This window comes from Nematolebias whitei, chromosome 3, assembly GCF_014905685.2.
Source record: "Nematolebias whitei isolate Nwh7 chromosome 3, NemWhi1, whole genome shotgun sequence".
In the NCBI taxonomy this organism is placed as follows: Eukaryota; Metazoa; Chordata; class Actinopteri; order Cyprinodontiformes; family Rivulidae; genus Nematolebias; species Nematolebias whitei.
This window is the reverse complement of record NC_056500.1, coordinates 2,770,581-2,786,306: the sequence shown is the minus strand read 5'-3', so window position 1 is coordinate 2,786,306 and position 15,726 is coordinate 2,770,581. Positions and strand designations below refer to the sequence as shown.

Below are 15,726 nucleotides of genomic sequence, written 5' to 3'. Positions count from 1 at the left end.
ATATATATATATATATATATATATATATATATATATTATATTTTTTTTTATTCTCATCCTCATCATCAACTGCTGATTAAATAAAAAAAGACCATTTTGGCTTAGTGACTCTTTGTAAAAAAAACAAAAAACAAGACAAAACTCAATTTGGTTGATATATAAATTATTTTACTCTCTCCGTTCTGTATACTTAAAACTTCACATAAGTAATCTTAATAATACTTATTTACCTAAAACTAAAGTAAATTTTAACATTTAACCTGGCTTTGGTAGAGGTTAGGTAACTGCTGTTATTTGGTTACCTGTGATACTTCCTGCTAGTTTTGTGGAATTATTTGCTACTTGGACAAAGCGGTACAAATATTTGAAATGATGAGGAAGCCTGTTTGTATGAAGATAAATTAGTATTAAAAGTATTTACAAACTCACAGTGCACGGATCAGCTTACTGGTGTATTTAAGACTTTTTCTTGCTTTGGGTTCACAAACATAATGCTGCATTCAAGACTGGTGAAAAGCTGGGACATCTGGGCCTTTATCACATTTACTGGTTTATTGGAAACAACATATTTCTGACTCGACAATAAATTGACGTTACTGTCAAACTGTTAACTTTGTGGATTGAACAGCTGAAATAACTACTTATAATGGGTAGGTTCTTCTTCTTTACAGAAAAAAATAAAATTAAAAATCGGAAAAATATCAAGTTCTCCACCCCTGACAGGGAGAACGTCTATTTTGTTCAAGATAATAAATTATATAAACATGTTTAATCTTTATTGAGTCTTTACTCTTTCTATGTGCACATTTAGCTCATACCTATTTCAGAGGGTGGACAGCATGGTGGACACCCCGCCTTCACGTGCAGTGTCCCCATTTATTTCAGCCATATGGTCCACAGAGTTAAATTTTTTTTTTTTGGAATCCAGTTCATTTGTGGAACTTTTGCTTTGTGAATACTTTAGTGTTTAATTTATCTTTATATGTTTGTGACCAGAGTTCTTCAATAAGCAAAAAATAAAAATAAATATTCAAGGACTTCCTGTGTGTGTGGTCATGTGGAGAGTCAAAGTGCGTTTATGCCGGAATTTTTTCCCGCACACCTCACAGGAAAACGGCTTCTCCCCTGTGTGAGTCCTCATGTGGACGGTGAGAACGCTCCTTTGGGTGAAACTTTTCCCGCACCTTTCACATGAGAAAGGCTTCTCACCGGTGTGGGTCCGGATGTGAACGTTTAAATTCCCCTTCTGTCTGAACGTCTTCCCACAGATGTCACAGGAAAAGGACACATCACCGGTGTGAGCTCTGATGTGAGCACCCAGAGTGCTGCTGTGTCTGAAACTTTTCCCACAGGTGCTACAGGAATACAGCTTCTCACCTGCGTGGGTGCTCATGTGTTTGGTCAGGTCGTTGCTCTGAGAGAAGTTTTTACCACACGTGCCACAGAAAAACGGCAGCTCCACCGTGTGGGTCCTCATGTGCTCCGTCAGCTTTCCAGACTGAGAGAAACTCTTCCCACATACTTCACAAGAGAACGGTTTTTCCCCCGTGTGAGTTCTTACGTGAACATTCAAGGCATACGAACGACCAAACTTCCTGCCACAGGTCTTACATGAATACGGTTTCTCACCCGTGTGGACCCGGCAGTGCCGCTTCAGTTTGGATCGAAACCTAAAGGATTTTCCACAAAAGTCACATTTAACAAAATTTCTTCCAGTTTTGGGACCGTACCGACTCTCACTGATGTGATCTCTGCTGGACCCTGGGTCCTGCTGATCTTGGGGGTCCCAGTTTGGTTCTGGTTCACTGAGGTGTCTTTCTTCAAAGTCAACAGTCACTATGACTGGACCAGCCTCTTGCATCAAAACCAGCTGTTCTTCATCCTGACCAATTCGAAGTTCTTCCTGTTCCTCTTTAACTTGTGGAGGTTCTTGTTCCTCTTGTGGAGGTTCTGGTTCCTCCTGTGGAGGTTCTGGTTCCTCCTGTGGAGGTTTTGGTTCCTCCTGTGGAGGTTTTGGTTCCTCCTGTGGAGGTTTTGGTTCCTCCTGTGGAGTTTCTGGTTCTTCCTGTGGAGGTTCTGGCTCTTTCTGGTTCAAAGAGGGGCTCCTCTGCAGGGTACAGGACTCTTGGTCATTGCAGAGATAAAGCTGTCTGTAAACATCTAAAAACAAAAGAACACAAATTAACGTTGTGATCTGACTGAAACAAAAAAAAGTCTGTAAAAATAAAGTCCACATTCTGTTGTGAAAAAAGTAGCAGCTTATAGTCCGGAAATTACGGTAGGTGAACATCCTCCATCACAACGTGAATCAAGTAGAACATTCTACTGGAATCAGCTGTTTTGCTTCATATAGTTTACTAAGAACCATAAAGAGGCAAAACAGGAACTGGAAAACAGTTGAAGTGACTTTATTTGACACGTTTTTTATTTTGTTAATAGACTCCATGGAAATAACTGGGAGCAGCACGGTGGCGCGACTGGTAGAGCCGCTGCCTCTCAGCGAGCAGGTCCCCGGTTCAAATCCCGGTTCGGGGGCCCCTCTGGGTGGAGTTTGCATGTTCTTTCTGTGCATCGTGGGTTTTCTCCGGGTACTCCAGTTTCCTCCCACAGACCAAAAACATGCATGTTAGGCTGATTGGTAACTCTAAATTGTCCCTAGGTGAGAGAGAGAATGGTTGTTTGTCTCTGTGTCCCTGTGATGGACCTGAGACCTGTCCAGGGTGTCCCCGGCCCCTCGCATGGTGATTGCTGGACATGGGCACCGGTGACCCCCCTGACCCAAAATGGAAGAAGCAGGTAAAAGGTGATGGATGGAAATAACTGACTTCTGTCAGGTCCAGTTATCTGTGAATTTTTCATCAAATTAATTTGAGATAACAACGATCGTCTCTGATTAACTGTAGTAATTGCCTCACGTGTACAGGCCTGAATGAAACTGGGTATTTAAGCAGCTCCTACCTGTTGTGTGCAGGTGTGTGTGAGGTTTCCAGCTGATGTCCAGCAGTCTGCGCTGACGATCGATCTCTTCCTCGTACCGGACGATGGTTTTTTCAAACTCTGTGAATATTTCTTCAGCAGCAGCAGTTAGTCGCTCGCTGATAAACTCTCTCAGAGACTGAACTGAAGACATTGTTGCTGCACACACTCAACACATTCACCTCTCACACACAGAGCTAACCATGCTAACCATGCTAACACCTGGGTCGCTGCACCGCCAACCTCCACCGGATGTGACGCAGTAAAGTTCCGGCTGAAACTCTGTTTCATTAATGTTTATTTTGATCTACAAACATAAATATGTGTTTTGCTCTGAACTACAAACGAAAAAAGTTAATCACTGTGGCTAATCATAGCAACACGTCTACCACTTCCGCCGGAAGTTCTTCTGTGGTTTGTGTGCGCGCGCAGCTCTCAGAGTTACAGCACCGCCCTCTTTTTTCCTTCAACCTTTGTTTATCCAGGTTAGTCTCATTGAGTCACGTGGACTCATTTACATGAGAGACCTGGTTTAGACAGACAACATTAAACAATTAAATGCAATTAAAATAAAAGTAGTGTTGTAAAAAAATCAAGGTGCCATTTAAAACATGGTAAAATACTAAAACAAGAACATATTTGCTTTGATTTTTCTAATGACCTTGTGAAATGTTTAAAATCCCTTAAAGAAATCACGGTGGGCAGCTTCAGTTCTTGTTGACAGATGTTCCAGGTTATTGGAGCAAAATAAGAAAACTTCTGAATTCACCTTCATCCAGAACAATTTTTCTTTCTTATAATGAAAAGGTTTGATTTTAATACATTTAAAAGTATATCAAAGCTGTATCTGACAACAAGTGTGATACAAGTACACTTCAGTATTTGCGCATTAAGCGTAGTGTACATTCAAAAAGTGTATTTAATATTTTTAAGTACTTTGATGTACTTAACATATACTTACAAAAAGTATACATGTTTAATTTTTTGATGGCAGTCGAGGACGAGGGGAGTGTATGAGACAAAGGAGGAGGATGAGGAGGCAGGAATGTGTCCTGCAGGCCGACACACGCCCTCCTGCCGTCATGTTCTCAGAAAACAAGCCGACTGCGAGTCCAACAGAAGCAACAGAAGTGGACCGAGAGGACATGAGAGGATACCGAGGCATCAAGTACACCTTGTTCATCTTCTGCTACTTCTTCTGGGTGAGTCAGAACAATGTCGGGTCAAAGGTCAAGGTCCGCCGGTACCCAGCCAGAGGGTCCCAACCTCACAGGAAGAGCAAACGTAATGAACGTGAGATTGTTTCCAGAAGTTTATTTTCTTCTGATTAAAAACATCTAAAATGTTTTTAATAAAAATGGCAGAAATGTAAAATATTGTTTGTTTAGTCCAAAGACTGCAGAGGTTCAAGACTTTACCTGAGGCGAAACTTTCTATGAAAAATGTAGAAAGTCTGAGTTTTATTACAGCCCTGTGTAAAAGTCTTAAGCCGATCTCTTTCTGTTTCCAAAGATCCAGATCTCGGGTTGTGTTCAAGGTTCTGGAGACTTTCTGAAGCTCTTTGAATCATTCAGAATTAAAAAAAAGTCTTTCGACTGCTCTTAGCTTTTATTTATTTGAATTAAAACTAAATTTATTCCTGTTGAATGGCACTGATGTCCTCACATGGTCTCCGTCCTGACTTCACTTCAGCTGGGTTCAAAATCTGGAAAACAGATGGTTTGATGTGATCAGCTGTGGCAGACATCTTGAATTGGACTGACTCCAAAGTTATTCAGTTAAAGATATTTATTTAATGATTATTTCCTGGAAGTTTCATTCAAATCCGTCCAGTGGTTCATGAGATATTTTACTGACAGACAAACAGTTACTGCCAAAAACATTATCGCCCGCCATCTTGATGGAACTGGAGATGAGCAGCACACGACCGTCTGTGAACATTCATCATGACTCTAAGTGTTTGTGGCCCTGCAGGTTGTGAGCGCCGTCCTGATCGCCGTGGGGATCTACGCCAAGATCGCCAAAGAGAAAGGTGCCTGCTCCGCCCGACTCCGACGGTTTTTAATGTGGCAGCTCAATAAATCAGGCTGAGGCGAGACGTCTCCAGAAAAAACACCCTGAAGTGAGAAAACCCAACAAAGTTCTGCTGATGAGCACATTCCTGAAGACGTGTTGCAACCTTTGCTGCTCGACGGTGAATCCAACCGTTTCTGCAGTTCTGCCGTTCGTTTGATATTTTTGACTTTATTTTACAGCTGCGAGCTTCACCTGCCTTTGAGGACATTTGAGGGACAGCTCAGCGTTGGTTTTGAACGTCTCAGGACCAGGTCTTGGTCTGGGTCAGCACAGGGGTCTTCATGTGTGTGTTTGTGTGTTTAGATGTGGTGGACACGCTCACTGTTGATCCAGCTTTGCTGCTGATTGTTGTTGGCTCGTTGATGTTCCTCATCACGTTCCTGGGATGTTTTGGAGCGCTGAGGAACGCCACCTGCCTGCTGAAGACGGTACGCCTGCGCTCCGGTCTGTTTACTTTCTCACTTGTCAATCCAAAAAGTTTCTGCAGTTCTGAGTCTGAAGAGATCTTCTGGATGGACCTGAGGAACATATTCTACAGTATACATGACGGTAGAGGTGTCCCCTGAAGGTACAGAGGGGTCCGGTCATCGTGGAGCCACAGACAGAAGTGTTGTGACATTAACTGCATCGCCTAGCTTTGCTATGGTCTGATGGGTCTCTGGAAGTTCTCAAGATGCTTGTGTTTGAAGATATGAGGTTCTGTAATTCTCACATCAACAGCCACACCTCATTCAGTCACATACATTTTTATTCTCCTCAGTCTGACGACGTCCAGCTTGAACTCCAGCAAGTCATATTCAGCACGTCTAGTTGTCCAAATGCTTTGAGTTGCTGTCGTGTGATTGGCTGAGCAGCCATTCGTGTGACCAACCGAGCAGGTTGAGCTAATAAAGCAACAGTAGGGTATCATCAGCGTAGAAGAGAAGTCCTGGGAGCAGAGGATTGGACCCAGTCGAGTGGGATAAATCACACAAAGAAGAGGGTCCAGAAACAAGGCTTAGTGTCTCTGAGGACAGTTTATGGGATGTCTCTTCTTTTATAACTTGAAGGATTGTCTGTGAGAAACGATTCAAATCGAGACAAGACCTTGTTTACGACGCAGGTCTAAGAAAGAACAGATAGAAAGACGTCACTGTTTAAAATGCCAAAACCTTAAAAAGTTGTTTGTTTTTACACAAACACAGCTTCGTTGTCGTGTTCTCACCTTCTCATGAAACCTGTCTGCAGTTTTTGGCGATCCTGGTGGCCATCTTCCTCTTGCAGCTTGCAGCCGGAGTCCTCGGATACGTTTTTACAGACATGGTAACGTTTCAGAAGCAGAATCGCAGCACACCAAGTACCAAACCAAACACACACGTGAGCCTGCTGTCGTTCAGGTGATGGACAGGACGGAGAAGCTGATGATGAAGGCCATTGTCCGCTACAGGGAGGACCAGGACCTGGAGAACGCCATCGACTTCATCCAGAAGAAGGTGAACCTGAATCTGTAGCAAACAACGCTGTGATGCAGAGCAGCTGAGTTCTGCTGTTTGTTCTGTGCCCAGTTCCTGTGCTGTGGTGTAGAGGGCTACAAGGACTGGTCCCACAACATTTACTTCGAGTGTTCGGACACCAACCCCAGTCTGGAGGCCTGTGGGGTTCCCTTCTCATGCTGCGTTCGCTTGAAGAACCAGGTCAGTTGATGGGACCCAGATTCCTCAGTGGGTAAAATAAATCTTCAGCTCCTCTGGAACCTTTAGCTTCTGGTTCCTGCCAGAACAATGAAGGACATTTGGAACAAAATGGAATCCAAAATTCTCTCACAAAAGATTCCTGCGAACCAAACAGCTGTCTCTGAAAGGCTGGGCATCTTGTAAGACTCGTAACTTAAAAAAAAATGTTTTGTTAACATTTATCAGCTATTTTAAACATTAACATGAAAATTGAACCGATAATCAGTTGGACAATGTCCTCTGTCTCACAGGTGTCCATCAGACGTCAGTGTCTCCGACTGTCCTCCTATAATTTACTCCCTTATCATACAGTCTGTTTTGGGTCCAACAAGGTGGACCCGTCCCTTCGGCTGTTTTCTTATCATTGCTCAGAACAACGTTAAAGTTTTGACCATTTATTCGTCTTCTAGCTGCAAATGTTCATGTGAGGAGTTACAAGAACCGTCCCCAATTCACTCCTCATTCCCAAACCGGCTCTGGTCTCAGGTGTCCCTTGTGTCCACAGACAGTGCTCAACACCATGTGTGGCTACGGGACACAGCAGATGGAGGAACCTTCAGCCAGAAAGAACGTCTTCACCACCGGCTGTGTAGAGAAGATCCTCGGCTGGGCCAGGAACAACCTGCGGCTGGTGGCCGGCCTCACCGCCGGCCTGCTGCTGCTTGAGGTAACACCGGACCAAATCCTACGAGCCGGTCCAGCTGAGCCAAGTCTCTAACCTGTTGGTGTCCCTCATGGCAGGTGTGCATGATGTCCCTGGCAGGTGCACAGATCTCCTGGATAAAGAAGGTCCAGCAGAGACAGAAAGAAATCGAAGCTCGTTGTAAATCTGAGAAAAAGGAGAGACTTTGGTTTCCTGCGTTCGCCGACTTCGACAACGAATAAAAACGGACCGAAGATGCGTGGATTCACGCTGCGAGCTTACGTCCAGATTCAGGAGGACGTCAGCTCCCACCTCGTGGACAAACTGGTTTTTTCGTGCTTGTTGGTGTTTCTGCTAAACACACGATGAACGCTGGAGTCAGAGGAGTCCATCAGGGTGTTAGAAGAAACGAGCCTCTGCTCCTTTGATGTGGACATCCAGGAGGTGGACGACTGAAGTTTTGAACTTTTGGGTCACGTAAACAACAAAGATAAAACTTTTACTCAAAAAAGAAAATGTGTTTTATTTTCCAGAATAAATAAGACAGAATATAAAAAACAGACACGAAGCTAACAGCTGAAACTGACGTGTGCGTTGGCAGAGGAACGCTGAGGGGAACCCCAAGGATTAAGGCAGCTCTTTGTTTTCACCTCCACTGAAGCCAGGTGGACCAGGTCGTACCTGATGACTCCAGGTCAAAGGTCGTGCCTGATGACTCCAGGTCAAAGGTTGTACCTAATGACCCCAGGTCAAATGTTGTACCTGATGACCCCAGGTCAAAGGTCATACCTGATGACTCCAGGTCAAAGGTTGTACCTGATGGTCCTGGTCAAATATCATACTATATGACTTCAGGTCAAAGGTCATACCTGATGACTCTAGGTCAAAGGTCGTACCTGATGACTCCAGGTCAAAGGTTGTACCTGATGACCCCATGTCAAAGGTCATACCTGATGACTCCAGGTCAAAGGTCATACCTGATGACTCCAGGTCAAAGGTCATACCTGATGACTCCAGGTCAAAGATTGTTTCTGACGGTGCTGGGTCAAATATCATACCTGATGACAAGAGGTCAATGATCATATCTGGTGATGGTGGGTCAAAGGTCGTAGCTGATGGAGGAGGAGCCTCTGATCGTCAGGTGAATGTCTCAAAGGGCACAGTTTGAAGGTAAACCAACATGGAGGTTTCGGCTGCTGAACAGTCTGAACGTCCTCATGGTTTTCGGCTCACAGCCAAGAGTTGGAAGGTGGGCGATAATGTTCCAGCTGTGTTTCTTTGTCTGTTAGCAAAATATCTTAGAAACCCATGGTTGAATTTTCATGAAACTCAGACTCAGCAGCTGAATAACATCTGGAGCCGACCTGTTAGCTAACATCCGTTAACCAAAAATTGTCTCCAACTCTGTCAGCTGATGTGGTAGTAGCTGAGAGTCATCCCAAACACACTCAGAGGCCTAACAGAACACACAACATCACCTACAAGGTTTTACCAAAACTGCTGTGGCGGCCATCTTGAGACAGGTTCCTGTCTAAAGGTTGACAGTTTTCCAAAGATTATGTTCAAGGGTTTCATTAAAATCCATCCACTGAGTCATGAAATATTTTGCTAACAGACAGGTAAATGAATACAAACAGAAAAAAAACATGATCGACAACAACAACAAACAAGAGTAAACAATGCTGCAGCTTCACATGAAGCCAGTCGGAGCGCATGCCCGCATGCTGAGGAAGAGGAGGAGGTCAGAGATGAAGAGCACTTGATTTGTATACTGTGACTCCTGAACCGAGGGGGAGGAGCCCCCAGCAACAGCCAATCACATCGCCGTTCACACCTGACTGCAGGTGAGTCAGTTCAGGTTCTGCGGTCTGGGTCTCTGAACACAGCTGTGACTCCGGTGAGACCGCTCCAGGTTCTGGTCGCCTTGCAAGTGAATAACCTTAAAGAGGAGTGGTTCTGGATCCAGATCAGAAACCTGAACCACTTCTGGTTCTGACAGACCCGATCTGAGTTCTGTTCACAGTTTTCTATGATTACCCACCCAGTCTGAAGGTACTGAATGCAGCACGGACCAGAACTCTCGCGTCTGAGGACTTAACGGGTCACAGACAATTCTCAAGATAAACCAGTAGTTTCAGGCTCAGAATTGTTCTGACCGGGTCCTTTTAGGTTCAGGTGGGCTAGGATTGGATCCTGAAGGGCACCGATGTGTTTGGATCCAGTCCTGTAGGACTCAAATATGTTTGGACCCAGTTCTACTAGGCTCAGATATGGTTGAACCAGGTCCTGATGGGCTCAGACGTGTTCCAGTTGGGTCCTGATGGGCTCAGATGCATTCGGATCCAGTCCAGCTGGGCTCAGACATGTTTGGACTGGGCCCAAAGAGCTCAGACAAGTTCTGAGCACGTTCTGGCAGGCTTAGGTCCTCACACCTGGCAGATGTTGTAGTAGACTGTATGGGCTTGCCTCTGGCCCGTTGGGTCTCCCCCGGTGTCGAAAACGCTCCCTCGGTGGACGTGGATCTCGGTCATGGGGATGTGGACACTGTGGGAGTTGCTGTGAGGAGCCTGAGTCCCGTACGATGGAACCGTCTGCAGAAGAAACAGAACCAGGTTACATTTGTGTCCAATGAACATTTCTCAGTTCGGTCTGAAAACCTCTCCTTCAGAGGTCCGTTCAAAACCTCTCCTTCAGAGGTCCGTTCAGGATCTGCAGGGTTCTGCAGTACCCCGTCTTTAAAGTCCAACCATGATGCGTTCACTGAACCTCAGAAATAAAGACGATTCAAACATGTCTTCTCCCGGTTAATTTGGACCGGTGCAACACTTGCAGGTGCTCAGCCTATGTACAAAGCTCCGCCTCTTTTGGGAAAAGGCTCCACCTCTTTTGTGGGAAAACAGAGCTCCGCCCCTTTAGGGGTAACAACAACGCTCCAGTTTAAAAGGTGGAGCTCCTGTTTGTTAAATAAAACTGCAGCATTGTTTTGACGATTTTCAGAGCTAAAATATTTTCTTCTATCAAGAAAAAAATTATTTAATAACAAATAATCAATGAGGCAGATGGATGAGTGGTTAGAGCCGTCGTCTTCCAATGGGAGAGTTGGGGGTTCAATTCCACCAGAGTGCAGCCACATGTTGAGGTGTCTCTTGGACGAGACACTGAACCCCTCATTGCCTCTGCTGTGTGTCCCATCAGTGTCTGAATGTGAAAAATCTCTGATTAATCTCTACAGATTCAGATTATCTTTGTAGAGATGTAGCAGAGTGCTGTACGGATGAGTAAGGAGGTAAATGAGGCACAGATTGTTGTAAAGAGCTTAAAGCGTCTTGATTAGATAAAAAGGAGCAACATAAAAACAGTCCATTTACCATTAACCACAAAATAATAAAAAATACTCAGAAATATGGATTAAAACTCACTGAACTGGATGGACAATCATAACCAGCATCCAGTGGGTTCACCTGTAGCTGCAGAAGAGTTTATATCTTTTATCAGACCTGTGCTGTCCGTTTGAACATCTCCAACCTTAACCTCATGAAGTTATATAAATTATATTTATAGAAACTTATCAGCTGTAACAAATGTCGTCCTCATTTCCGAAAGACCTTCAGTTCTGGTCCAGGTTGGTGTACCCGACTTTCATTTGTGTTTCTTTCATTTCATTTTTTACTGAACCGTGTTTGTTGGAGTTTGTACCAAAATACGGATCGACAGAAGGACACGGAGTCTGGAGCCGGGTCTGCTGGATCAGAACAGTTCAGGTGACAGAACCCTGGTTCTGTACGTGTCTGCCGAGAGCTCAGCAGGATCCAGTGATGCTCTGAGCCTTAAGCTGTTGTGGTTGTTGGTTGCATGTGAGCAAACTGTGGTAATCTGATCCGACCGGAGTCCATGAATGAAGAAACAAACTGGTGTTCTGTCCATTCTGCATACATGTCAGAGTTGCATACATGTCAGAGTTGCATACATGTAGTTATTCTGTAAGAGGCCCGCGACGTTTAGAGGAGCCATCCGTTTATCATACACTACAAGATACAAAAAAAAGCACGTCAGTAAATTGTTTTGATGTATTATTGTGTATTTACACAATTTGCAGTGCGCGCACATGCGTATTCTGCAAGAGGCCCGCTTAGAGGAGGAGCCGTCAGTTCATCATACAGCTGTTAATAACAAAGTACATGATGATCTGACAGGTTAACTGCTACGTCATTAGCTGTTAATAACAAAGTGGACTGACAGGTAATCTGTTACGTCATGGTGTCATATGGCTGATTTAGTTACAAAGAGCATATGACAATCTGACAATGCGTTCAGAACGGACAGAACACTGGGCTTCCTGTCAGAACTCGTCCCAGGTTCTGTCGCAGTTTTTCCTCTCCGAGGTTAAAGCTGGAACTTTTCAGACGTTTAAAAACGACCTGCACGTTTGTCATTTATTCGATGATAAAACACTAAATCTAAACTCTACGTGTTCTGATGGTGTGAATGTTCAGCCAGCATTCATGCTATTATTAGCTAGTTTAGCTACTTTTAGTTTTTAGCTGCTGTTGTGCTAACAACAATCCAGTTTCAGCTGCTTCAGTAACTTTCAGACATTTTTTGTGTCGTTTACAGAAGCACGGTTTGAGTCGGGTGATCTGATCCCAGCATTTTACCTTTCCGGTTCCACCCAGGGGGAAATCTTTCCGACACAGGTGTGCGATGATTCCTGCCGCCAAGGCGTCCCCGAGGACGTTGATCATGGTCCGGAACCGGTCCCTGCAGAGACAGAGGGTACGACGTCAGGCTCCAAACTCAAAGTCTTTATAATAACCGTCTCTCTGACTTACAGGATCCAATCGATGGCAACAATGAGCGTGATGTCATCAGGGGGCAGGCCCACAGAGGTGAGGACGATCACCATGGTTACCAGGCCCGCCTGAGGGATCCCTGCTGCACCGATGCTGGCGGCCGTTGCAGTGATGCTGGAAGACGAAGCGGAGACGTGAGAAACAGAAGTGACTGTAACCTCAGCTTTTAATGCTGAAAGCATCATAAGGCTAGCTAAAAGCTGCAAAATGCTAACTACAATGAATAAAGGAGAGCTAAAAGCTAAACACGCGTTTGTATGGAAAAAAGTTAAATATTTTGAAAAATATAAAAATTACAAAACCAAAAGTCACAGCCACGTCTACTGAATGAGCCAAACATTTTGATGTATGAACGGCTAAAAGAGCACCAAGTTTGCAGAAGTAGATTGTAAAAAATGTACGGAAAACTAAAATCAGGATTATAATAACTGAATGAATGCTGACTCAGCGTTCAGACAGTAAACAGGTATTCTTCCTAAAATGTTAAACTTTGGGTTTTGTCTTCGTGGATCAAGTTTAGAAGTCGACTCCTGTCTCGTGTATTAAACATCAGCACATGTACAAGGATTCCCAAGGAACGCTGCCGTTCACGCTGGTTTACCTGATGGTGACCAACTGGCCGAAGTCCAGCTCATAGTCGTTAACTTGAGCAATAAATATGGCTGCTACGGCCTCGTAGAGCGCCGTGCCGTCCATGTTGATGGTGGCACCAACTGGGAGGACAAAGCGGGCAATCTGCCGGTCCACGTGGCAGTTCTCCAACAAGCACTTCATGGTGATGGGCAGCGTGGCAGAGCTGAGGAACACCAAATCCAAATTAATGTTGCAAACCTAAACAAGACATCTGTGCTTAGAAGTGGACTGACCTGGAGGAGGTGGCCAGAGCGATGACCATGGCCTGCAGCAGCCCTCGGATGTATCTGAAGGGGTTCTTCCTGGTTAGGATCAGGTAGAACAACGGGAGGAGGACAAGGCCATGGACGAAGAGGCCTGTGAGGACGGTAACGCCGTACCAGCCCAGCTTCTTCCCCAGCGTGCTCGGGTCCTGCATGTCCAGGATCTTTCCTGCCACCAAGAAGATGATCCCAAATGGGAAGTACCTGAGCAAGCAACAGACCTCATGAGACGGGCCTGCTCTCAGAGTATGTGCTGAGAACAACCGTCAGCTACTTTCACAGCAAAACTAACTCAAGAACAGGAAGTTCAGTTGCCTTTGTTGTTGGCTGTGATGGCCACGCTGAACTGGGATGATTGGTTGTAGATAAAAATCTCTCTAGTGGTTCATAATATATTTTGCTAACAGACCCACACACACTCTTTCAAGGATGAAGATGTTCACATCCTGGACAGAGAGGAACGATGGTTTGAGAGAGGAGTAAAGGAGGCCATCTTTGTGAAAAGAAACTGTCCATCATTAAACAGGGGTGGAGCCTCCGGGTTCAACTGTCCCCCTCTTACAATGCTGTGATTGCTAGTATCACTCAGCCCTCTGTGAACAGTAAACAGCCATCAGGTGCTAATGATCCATTGTTAGGCTGATGGTCCTTCTTGACCATGTGATCAGCTGGTTTTGGTTGTCAGCAGCAAAACTGGTTGATCCACTCTGAGAAGGTGCTATTTAAGAGACTGAGCTGAATACAACACCTCAGACTGAGGAAGTCCTCAGGATGAGAGACGAAACGTTTCTAGATTTTTTTGCTTTGTTTTGTTTTTGGTTTTTTTGAATGTCCAGAGGACCAGATTGAACTTTTTTGGATTTTTCTACCTGGATTATTGAGCATGCATCAGGAGACCCACACACACACAAACTGAACAGTTTATCACCTGCCTTTCAGCAGAGGGTGATGAAAAAGTTTTGAATGTGATAAAAAATTCAGGGCTCTTGTTTCTGTAAGCAAAGGATGAGCTCTCAGAAAAGACTGCTGTGATAAAAACAGTCTGTCGTGGCTTATAAGAACCACATTGGTGTTCAATACAGCTGAAGCAGTGCCTTAGTTCAAAGAGATTTATTTGACAACGGTTTACAAGTACTCAGAAGCTCAAAGATACATTTACAATGTATGCATACACGGGCATTTCTCAGACAGACCTGTATGATGGCAATCCTCCAGCAAATGCAACGACCTCGGTCCTGACTCTTTCCCTTATTTTACAGAGACTGCTTCTGATTGGTTTAAACGCCCCGTTGTCATGGTTACGGGGCTCCTCGGCCTTGGAGGTCACATACCAAAAAGATAAGGTTTTATGGTTTTATGGTCCTTTGTTAGTTAACTTTCCCTTGAGCTGAGCACACTTGTTAAACGATTAAATGCTACTTTCTATTATCTTTACTACTTATGTTTAGTCAGCTATATTAAGTTCTATTATCTTTACTAATTATGTTTAAGCAAACTACATTGAAATGTGTTCAGAGACTCTTAGCGTCTCTCATCTGTGTGTGTGCGTGTCAGTCCCTGTGTGTGTGATTGCGTGTGTGTGTGTGTGAATGAGTGAGAACTTCTACTAGATTATATTTAAGCAAACTACCTGAAGTTAATATTCTATTTAACTAAGTAATTCAAATCAAAGTAACTGATTAATATTTAAATGATTATAAGGTAATTAAAACCTTCAAAGATTGACACACTCATTTTATCATGAAATTTCAAGCTTGATTAAAATAATAATAAAAGATAAAACATGAAATCCAACAAGTCCTTTAGGTGAATAACGTAGAAAACAAGCACGACATATTCATACGTTTAACAATTACAGAGGATAAACTATTACTCTTGACCAACCATCCAAAGTCAAAGAAGTCAATATTTTTATGTGATAATTAACCTTGTTCCATTTGAGTCTTTGGAATCGCTCTTTGTCTGTAACCTAGGACCAATCTGCTTTTGGAGACGCGACCAGGGGTAATTACAACTACCCCTGACAGCATAGATCTTAGGCTCATTCAGGCACACAAGCTCCTCAACCACGATGGTGGCGATTCCAAAGACTCAGACAGAAAACAGCAAGGAGCTCAGAGCACCTTGCCCGGACGTGGAATACCAGAGCTCCACCCTGGAGCCAGGCCTGAGGGAGGGTCTCGTCAGCGAGCGCCTTGTGACCGGGTCTCTACCCATGGGGAAGGAGCCTGAGCTTGTGCGCGAGGTTGAAAGTGACCGACTAGATATTGTTGGGCTCACCTCGACGCATGGCGTGAGTTCCAGAACCAATCTCCTTGACAGGGACTGGACCTTATTCCACTCTGGATTTACTGGATTATTTGTGCTGCTGTTGTTTGGTGCATTGTTTTGTACTGTTAGTGCTTAGCGTATTTCTTAGTTCATGTCTTAGATCTTAATGTTTTTCTTTACAATATGTATTTTTGTTGGATGTAACTGGGACCCTGTGTGCATAGTTTTGTTCCACCTCATGTACCACATGTGATGTGTGAAAAAATTAATAAACTAACATGTATTGTTTAAATATTATTTAA

The 15,726-nt window shown here is 44.2% G+C and overlaps 4 protein-coding genes across 4 annotated transcripts in view; 1 reads left to right on the top strand and 3 right to left on the bottom strand.

The window, feature by feature from the left end:
- The window catches only part of LOC119430376 (protein O-linked-mannose beta-1,2-N-acetylglucosaminyltransferase 1), a 12,554-nt gene extending 12,028 nt beyond the window's left edge, over nt 1-526 (bottom strand). Inside the window, exon 1 of the mRNA XM_037697782.1 lies at nt 489-526. Coding sequence (XP_037553710.1) covers nt 489-526 — 38 coding nt within the window. The remainder of the gene's footprint in view (nt 1-488) is intronic.
- A 426-nt stretch (nt 527-952) lies between these two features.
- On the bottom strand, nt 953-3,262 carry LOC119430465 (zinc finger protein OZF). The gene is made up of 2 exons (XM_037697877.1): nt 2,959-3,262; nt 953-2,160 (listed from the first exon to the last, which is right to left on the bottom strand). The coding sequence occupies exons 1-2, from the start codon at nt 3,128-3,130 to the stop codon at nt 1,031-1,033; spliced, it is 1,302 nt and encodes a 433-aa protein (XP_037553805.1). The 5' UTR covers nt 3,131-3,262; the 3' UTR covers nt 953-1,030.
- Nucleotides 3,263-4,120: 858 nt separating this feature from the next.
- Nucleotides 4,121-7,649, top strand: zgc:113223 (uncharacterized protein LOC541424 homolog). Its single transcript, XM_037697881.1, is given in 8 exon segments — nt 4,121-4,178; nt 4,951-5,008; nt 5,356-5,480; nt 6,280-6,406; nt 6,409-6,524; nt 6,597-6,725; nt 7,270-7,431; nt 7,506-7,649. Coding segments are annotated over 8 exon segments (918 nt in total). The 5' UTR covers nt 4,121.
- Nucleotides 7,650-9,721: 2,072 nt separating this feature from the next.
- Nucleotides 9,722-15,726, bottom strand: part of LOC119430463 (excitatory amino acid transporter 5-like) — a 25,811-nt gene continuing 19,806 nt past the window's right edge. The window contains exons 7-11 of the mRNA XM_037697875.1: nt 13,124-13,357; nt 12,859-13,053; nt 12,237-12,371; nt 12,063-12,165; nt 9,722-9,998 (exon numbers count right to left, since the gene is read on the bottom strand). Of these exons, the coding sequence (XP_037553803.1) occupies nt 9,834-9,998; nt 12,063-12,165; nt 12,237-12,371; nt 12,859-13,053; nt 13,124-13,357 (832 nt within the window). The 3' untranslated portion in view covers nt 9,722-9,833. The remainder of the gene's footprint in view (nt 9,999-12,062; nt 12,166-12,236; nt 12,372-12,858; nt 13,054-13,123; nt 13,358-15,726) is intronic.

Coding starts and splice junctions, on each gene's coding strand:
- LOC119430465 (XM_037697877.1), bottom strand. CDS start 3,130: ATGTCTTCAGTTCAGTCTCTGAGAGAGTTTATCAGCGAGCGACTAACT. Junction 2,161..2,958: donor CACACACCTGCACACAACAG/GTAGGAGCTGCT, acceptor TTTTGTTTTTAG/ATGTTTACAGACAGCTTTAT.